The 9,006-nt window shown below is 46.8% G+C and overlaps 1 protein-coding gene across 1 annotated transcript; it reads right to left on the reverse strand.

The window, feature by feature from the left end:
• Positions 1-6,116: 6,116 nt before the first annotated feature.
• Positions 6,117-8,113, reverse strand: LOC123135762 (uncharacterized). The gene has a single exon (XM_044554974.1). It carries the CDS (start codon positions 8,106-8,108, stop codon positions 6,768-6,770), a length of 1,341 nt encoding a protein of 446 aa, XP_044410909.1. The 5' UTR covers positions 8,109-8,113; the 3' UTR covers positions 6,117-6,767.
• Between the last annotated feature and the right edge of the window lie 893 nt (positions 8,114-9,006).

The raw sequence follows: 9,006 nt of genomic DNA on the forward strand, positions 1-9,006 counted from the left end.
CGCGGACAAAATCGTGAACAATATAAGCGGAAAAAAGGATGACTGAGAGCGAACAGCCTGCGCACCTGTCGGCTGCATCTAGAAGGAATTCCTAGCCGTCGGCCTCCATGGATCTAACAGCGAGCTCTCACTTGGTCTAACACGAGGCAGCCTTGACCAAAACCATCTACTACCGAAATTTAATTTTGCAGGAACCCTCAACCACATGTTGCGCGCTTGCGCGTGGTGCACTGGACGGCTCACTCACGGATGCAAATTCTGTACCAACTCCTGGTCCATGGCTCACTTTCCGCTAGCAACGTTCTGTGCCTAGGCTCCGTGATGGACTAACCACACGCGCCTACGACTGTCCCCAGGCAACGCACCGTCGCGCCCCGTATAGTCTCCGTATACATCTTTTCCAGCGAACCATCTCTGACGCACCTAACGCACTACACCAGATCCCAACGCGCCAGCCAACGTCCACGATATCAGGTCCAGCTGAGCACGGGCACCAAATTACTACAAAGGAACATTATATAAATTTTGCACATTGATGAATCTTTCCAGCCGGAAGGTTTCCTGCTACAAAGCCCCATATGCGCAGCTCATCATCGAACTCAAATACAAACATGTTATCTGCATATAAACTGAACTTCAAATACAAATTCGAATATTTAATATCTGTACAAATTTCGTTTATTCCTTTTTACAGATATACTAGCAGCCAGATGATGTTCACCAATGTTAACGAATCAGCATGGTCTTAGCTGTCCCTTCGACAGAAACGATGAAACCCGACACGCAACAGCATGTTTTACACATAGTTTCTAAGGCCAACTCCACCGCGCGACCCTATCCTGTCCGTCCCCGTCCATTTGGGGTAAAAGAAACAAATGAGACGGCCCAACGCGTGGGCGCAAACGGACTTTTGTCCGCTTTGTATCCGCTTTCGACCCATCCCCGGCCCAAGTTTGCGCCGATTTTGGGGTGAAACGGACAGCGCGCGGACGGGCGGGACGCGCGCGCTTGTCCTCCCCTGGCCCGCCTGTCGGTGGGAGAAACCAACCCCCCCCCCCCCCCACACCCATTTGGCGCCATTTGCCCCAAACTCTCCCACGTCCCTCCCGCCGCCCCCTCTCTCCCCCGTCCATGGCCGACGCCCCGCCGAGTTCCAGCGGCCTGGCCGTCGACCCGCCCGCAAAGGTGAAGAAGAAGGCGCCAAGGAAGCTGCGGTCAGAGTGCACGTCGGAGGAGATCGCCAAGTTGGACGCGGAATCGGCGAAGAGGAGGGAACGGAGAGCGGTCGTCAAGCTCAATGCCGCCACGGCCAAGTTCGCCGCCCAGCGCGAGGAGCTGGATGCCGCGCGGCGCAAGGCCGCTGCCGACGAGAAGGAGGACCTCGTCAACAAAGCGCACGCCATCCTAATGCTTGGCATGGGGCGTCCTCGTCAACAAAGCTCAATGCCGCCGCTGCCGACATGGAGGAGGCGGCCCGGCAAAGGCAGCTAGACATCGAGGCCGACAACGTCAAGGCCAGGCAGAGGCAGCTCGACATCGAGGCCACCAATGCCGCCACCAAAGCGAAGAAGGTGGCTCTTGCGATCATGAGCGTGGACTTGTCGAAGATGAGCGACAAGATGAGGGCCTGGTTCGAAGCCAGGCAGAAGGAGATGCTCGACGCCGAAGGCCTGAACTAGGTCGCCCGATCGGCGTGGCCGTTCTTTTTTAGGCTGGCAAGGGTGCCGTCCGCCCGTCAGGGCCACTGCCGGTGTGCCGGCGAGAAAACATTCATTTTGGAGGCCGGCAGTGTTGTCGGCCGCTGGCATGTGTTGCCGGCGAGGAGAACTATTCATTTTGGAGGCTGGCTGTGTTGCCGGCCGCTGGCTGATGCCGGCGATGGACGTGTAGGCCGCTGGCTCTGTTGCCGGCATGATGAACCGGGGCCGCTGGCCTGAAGTAGGGCTTCGCATTTGAAACCTTGCTTTTATTAGTTTTTTAACTACACGCAGACAGGATGGGGCAAATGGACGCGGCCGCGCGCTGGGCGCACGGCCACCGCATCCCAGGACACGCCCCCAAATTCCTACTCAAACGGATAAAATCCAGACAAAACGGACGTCCGTTTAGGGTCACGCGCGGTGGAGTTGGCCTAACCATCTTCAGATATGGTTCGAAAATGCATGCGTCTGCAGCGGTATAATCCAGCCTGACCGCAGTCCGCAGTGGTGCCTTCGTCCCCTTGCGTTTGTATTGCCAGATCTTTGAGCTTCCTCAAAATCAATACGCGGACTCCTCCCTGCTGCCTCCTTCCTTTCTGCCATCGAGCATGCCATGTTGGCGGCCAGATCCGCGCCTGCTCGTCGAGGTTGGACCTTGGTGAGTGCCGACCCCGCGCCCGGCGCCGGCCCGACCAACCTTGGTGAGTGCACTGCAGTTCAGGGTTCAGAAAACTTCACTGCACTTGCCAACGGTTCAGGGTTCAGAAACTTCAGATTTGCTTCCTAATTTTCTATGCATGTACTCCCATGGCATGGCCTCCTAATTTTCTATGCACGTCAAGACGCTAAAGATAATCTTGATGCATTACTGGCATTTTGATCTCTGAATGCTGTTAAAGATTATCAAGAATGCTAGTTTGACATTTGGATCTCTGAATGATGTTAATGGTTATCAAGATGCACATTATCAACCAAGAATGCTAGTTTGACATTTTTGATCTCTGAATGCTAGTCTGGCCCATCAACGACGACGGCTCCTCCTCGTGTTCATCGACCTCATGCACAAGTGCTCTGCAAGTCTGCATTGGGTAATTTTTTTTCATATTTACTGTCAAGTTGGATCTTTACTGTAACAAAATGAACATTGGTTAGTGTATGGTGCACAAGTACCGTCGATTCTGTTTTTATACCGTGCATGGTGCCCAACTACTTAAGTCAAGATTCAATAAGCTTGAGGGTACAGCAAGTTACAGCAGTGTTAATTTCTGAATAATTGTTTACAGTAAGCAGAATTGGTTAGGTCTGATTTGTACTGTAAGTACTGTCAAGTCTGACTTGTCAATGAAAACCAGTAATTTTGCTTGGCTCATTTGCATGGACAGAGTCTACTTGGAGTATGTGTTCATGGACACCTCCCTACCTACTCAAGAGATGATTGAACGGACGCCTCTAGGGATTGGCACCAACCATTTTTATTCTTATTTTTCAACACATTGCTTCCTGAACAGGTATGAATCTGAAAGTAAGGGTACTTCCTTGGCATCAGTTGGTGCGGGCATGGGTGCATCCAGTTCCAGTGTTGGTGGCTTGAGATCAATGTACTCTGACAGTGTTTATGGTTTTGCATCAGAGCATCAGAATAATTACAAGAGTTATACTGCAGAATGATTTTGCATCAGCGCATCAGAATGATTTTGCATCTGAAATTTCTATTTGAATCAGAGCATCAGACTAAGTGCTCAGAATTTTCCAACAAACTTTACTCAATTTGAATTTCAATTACCACTCCGCACTTGTACTGCAGAAATTGCTCAGGATTTCAAAAAGGTATGCAGCCACAGCCTGGAAATCGCAGAAAAAAAGGGAATAAACTTCAGCGCATACCTAGTCAAAGAAGGTGTCCACTTGTCATGAGGAAGTGGAAGTGCAGGTCAATGCCCGTAGGAGCCTACAAAGCATGGAAGCAGAGCATAATGTGCACATCCAGAGGAAGCCTGGCTGCGGTCTGCATGAAGCATAACAAGCAAATGTAACACCTGACATCAATCTAAGCATGGATACCGTGCTAAACAGAGGGTGAATAACAACATGGCTTTATTCGTACCAGTTAGCTTGCTCAACTTTATCCATAACTGCCCTCTGCTTGCTTCCATGCACCAAATTCCTACACATAAAAAGCTCTATTAAGACTGTTTCCGTTAGAGGAAAGCTCTGGTAAAACCAAAAGAAAGGACAAACTAAATATTAGTCTGAGTAGATCACCATCAATTAGCTAGCGGCTTTAAATTCCACATCTAATTGCTTACATGGCATATATATGGAAGGAAAACAGAGAAATATGTTTGTTTACATTCGATTATCAACTCCAGAAAAAAAAGTGATGGCATGCATGATTGACTTAATAAAACTGTATAGATGAAGATGAAAACACATAATTCACATACTGCATAGCGCCTCGATCATTTGCGGCTTTCTATTAAAATAATAAGAAATTGCAGCACTAGCTTGTGCTAAATTCAACTGTCGGTTGAACAGCAGCTTCTTTGCCCAAATATTTTCAACCCATTCTCCGGCAACAGTGCTCATAGAGGTGGAGTAAAAGCAAAGACCATTTGATAACACCAGAAGTTTCCCAGCGTACAAAAGAAAGTTTAGACCACAGGTTCCTATCCTAGAGTAAGCGAAAAAGAAAATGCTCTAGTGTGAAAGTAAATTATCATGCAAGTATCAGGTTCAGAAGGATTTCACAACTTGCAAAATTCAGAAGGAGAAAGGCATCATCAACACTTGAATAAATACTTGTAACTGAAGGAAGTCTCAGGCATCATCAACTAACAGAGCCTTCAGAATCATCTGTAGTATAGCAAATCCCCAGCCACCATGCTTGGTCGATCTCCTGAAAGAAGAAAGAACTAAGCATCTATATCTAGTTTCATCACTTCTTCTCAAGAAAGTAAGAAAGCCCCATGAATCTACAACATTCAGTAAATCAGTCAGTATGCTCTTTATTGCCCATCCAATTCTTACTCAAGGTCTCAAGGAAACTACTTTAAAAAAAATCATACTCACTTGGCAAGTCACTTCATTCCTTAATAGACTCCTTCCCCTCGCCTTCATTGCATTAATATTATTTCTATAATTCCCACAGGCTAAACTAGGTACTAGAGAAGAAACACACAACTGATCTTCATTTCAAATCAGAGCTCTGCGCCAATAATAGCATGTGCCCATCTCCTTTGTGTTACTGCAAGCACACAGCTGTGATCTCATTTATTCCAATTTCTACAGCCTAACATCAGGAATAAACATATGATCACCATCCTCTCCTCACACATCGTAGACCAGCATGTCTACAGTTTCTGTGTTTGCAATTCTCCAAGATTCTATAACTACGGACTACGCTCACTATCTTATCTGACAGCTAGTACTAGCATACATAGACTGAGATTTAACTGAAAAAAGTGTACGAAAAGATGACATTCACTATAACTGAGAGAAATAATACTGCATTCTCTTAAATGTTAAGACCAAGCTTGGTTAATCATCTCTGGTACAATCTCTTTGCTAAGGTAACAGTCTTCGACATCTTCATTCTCTTTTCTCCAATTCCAGCCTACATGTTTTCAGAAGAGATTGTAACCAACACAACTGAAGCAAATATAAAAGAGCATCTAGAAATGCAAAAAATAAAAATAAAACAGAGGATAGTACATAGATCTACCTGACTATCCCTACAAAATTATGCCAAGGCATAAAGATATCCTAGCATCTATATAAATAGTGCTAATATGGAACAAAAATAGTTAACAGGTATGGCAGAGAATAACATGATAATGCCATGACCCTTTTTAAGATTACCTTAACATAAGTTCCTTCATAGTGTATGAAATGCCCTCTATTTTTCGGAACCATACCATACAAGCATCATTTTGTGTATCCGGTACAAATACAAGGGTCTTTGAAATATCCGTTAAGTAGTGCTAGATGGGTAGGCTGTCAACAAAATGCTACTAGCCAACTACTGAAGTATTAAGTTTTGACAAAAGATGCTCTGAGAAAAAGTATCAGCGAGTGGCCATCCAAGAATATAAGAGAAAAATAAACGAAAAAACTGATACAGACTACTAGTAAACAATGACCTGCTTTCACAACAGTTAATATCTTACAAACAAAGCTACTGCAGGAGAATGAAGAGTTTCAGCTTAGAGGAAGCAAATAAACAGAGTAGATCAAAACTGCAATCTCAACAGTGACTAACACGTTAATTCCAGATTTGTTTCCACCAAAAAAGATGTTTAACGAATTTTGGGGCTTCATATCATCTTCATGGCAAAAAAGAGAACCTTTTTTCATGGAAAGATAGATTGACTCAGGATTGCATTGAAAGCTGCAATGGCAATTGAGAACATAAACATATAGGGCATGCAAATATACTCTTCATTAATATATTTGAAAGCATTTGTAGAATGCCCTGATGTCACACTCTTAGTTCTAGTATGCATGACAATATGACATCAAGATGGACAGGTTAATTGCAGTGTAATTCTTTCTTCTGTACTGAATGATGCAATGGACATACAAGGGCTCACGATAAAACTATCAGTTTCATTAAGGACCAGCAACACTATATTAGCATGTACTCCCTCCGTTCCAAATTACTTGTCTTGGATTTGTCTAGATACGGATGTATCTAGCATTAAAATGAGTCTAGATACATCTGTATTTAGACAAATCCAAGACAAGTAATTCGGAACGGAGGGAGTACTTGACATACTATAGCAGACAACCAACATCCACTCAGGCACACAGACAGAGATTACCAGCTCACTACACATAGGGTAAACTTCTTTGCGCCATATGCAGTTACAAATTCTCCTGGACCATTATTGGTCATGTAATTCTGAAATTAGAAGGCACTTCCCTACAAGTGGCAGCATAGTTTCCGGCGAGGTGGGGGCATCTTCCTTGTGAGGGCATACAAACTTTTCCATGAAAATCTTCTGTCACCAAGGCTGCTGAATAGTGGTTCCACTCATGCTCTAGCAATCCATTTTCCTGCTTCTTGGTTCATGTAAATCTGAATGTAGCAGGCACCTGCCCTGTGCAAGCAGCTGCATAGTCTTCAGCAAGGTGTGGTGCAGCTTGCTTGTGAGGGCATATGAACTTCTCCACAAATACCTTCTCGCTGACCACAACCATACTGTAGTAGTCTCTGCCATGATTTAGCAATCCATTTTCCTTAAGAAATTTCACAACATGGTAGCGGGGTCTGAGCCGGCCCTCCAGGCTGCAAGTGAGCATAGCGGGGCGATGAGCAATGTAGGCCGGCTCCAACCCCACCTCAGAGATTAGGAAGTCTGACATACGCTGCAGCACGTCATTTGATCTTGCCAGCAAAATCAGAGCCTTGGACACAGCAATGCCAACCTCGGTATCTGACCACCTAAGTGTCCTCTTCAAGTAGTCCACTCTGGCAGCGATCTTGTCCTCGCTGAAGCATGAGACGGTGTGCAGCGCTTGCCTGAACATTCCTGAGCCACGGGGCACACCTAAACGTTCGGCGCACGCAACCATCGCCAGGACACGCTCTGGTTTGGCGCTAAGCATCCTTGGCTCACGGATGAACAGCTTGGCAATATCACAAGCACCTAGCCCGCACTCTGCTAGGAGCTTGACATTTGGCTTGACCACCCTCTCGAGGTCAGAGTGGAGGAAGAAGTGGCCATGTTTGAGCGGCCGGACCATGTTCTCGATGGAGCCGAAGAGTGGAAGGTAGTACTCTAGCTTGGAGACGAAGGATCTGCGGCGGAAGTTGTCAGGGACGAGCGAGAGGAGGCGCGCAATCTCAGCTTGTGACAGGCCGAGGCCGGTGAGCCCAACGACGATGGGGGACAAGGTTGTCTCCACGCCGGCGCAGAGGATCAGCGGGTCCCTGGCGACGACGGCCGCGACATCAGCGCCCGAGAGGCCGAGGCCGGCAAGGAAGGCAAGCACGGCATCTGGCTTGCCCGGGGACTTGAGGTGGGAGATCTTGGCGGAGGCCTTGAGTGCCTGGGCACGGGTGAGGCCGCAGGTCTCGACGAGGTAGTCGTCGACGGCGAAGCTAGGGTTTGAAGAAATGCGGGGGGCAGCGGCGGCGGAGAGGAGGCGGTGGAGAGAGAGGAGTGGTGAGGCGGAAGGAGAGGGCGCGGCGAAGAGGAGATGGGAGAGGACGCGCTGCCGGAGGTGGAGCATGGCGCCGCGACGGCGGAGCGGCGGCGGCGGTCGGTGGGGAATTTGAGTGGCGTCGGATGTGTCTCCGCTGGTGTGGATTGTCAAAGGAACAGAACTTGGCTGGGCCAAATTACCATCCAATCCCTGCCATCCAAATGACATCCAACGGTGTATTTCCATCCACACGTTGCCCATGGCAAAGCAGCGTCCATGAGAGCCCAAATATAACTGCACGCGAAAACATCTACTCCCTTCGTCCCATAATATAAAAGCGGTTTTGACACTAGTGTAGTGTCAAAAACCAAATCAGTGTGGTACTATATTATACATAAAACCAAATCTAAATCATACCTGTCAAAAAATTCTATTATACAGAACATAACTGTTTTCTTTGACAAAAACCATCAAGCGAGCCGAAATTTCCGCCGCTCCGCTACATTATAAGAAGGGAGTTGCCTGGTTAATAAAAAAAATCGGCGGAAATAACCACCAGGCCACAATGGCAAGGTTAATATGAAGTCGAGCACATGCTACAACAAGTGACAAACGTCAATACGAGCACAACATTGTCATTGTCATGGCCCTCAACGACGGGGCTTTGTCATAGCTAGCCAACAATACAAGAAAAAACCCTCAGGGATGGCACCAGGCCGTCGTTGGAATGTGACATACAATAAAAGGACAACTCCAAATTTAGCAGAAGACACACAATTCACAGTCATCACCTTCATTTGTGGCTGCACAAGGGCATGTGATGAGATTTGAATGACATCAGATTGAGTAAATAACATAAAACTACTACAATTCGGATAAGGGTTTTAAGAAACTACCCATTTTTTTCACTGATACCTACCAACTTTGGGGTCGGTTGTTTCAAAAAACCCAAATCACCATGGGTTACAAAATTGATCTAGTTTATGACAGGTCGGGTCGGCTCCTAAACAAACCGTTTGTTTGACCATTTTATTTGACCATTAGCTTACATATGGGACCCACATGTAAACTATCTCTTCCTCCTCTTTCCTTTCCTCTCCTCTCCTCTCTCTCTCTCTCTCTCTCTCTCTCTCTCTCTCTCTCAGCACGACACCAATCT

The sequence above is a fragment of the Triticum aestivum genome, chromosome 6B (genome assembly GCF_018294505.1).
Source record: "Triticum aestivum cultivar Chinese Spring chromosome 6B, IWGSC CS RefSeq v2.1, whole genome shotgun sequence".
NCBI lineage: Eukaryota > Viridiplantae > Streptophyta > Magnoliopsida > Poales > Poaceae > Triticum > Triticum aestivum.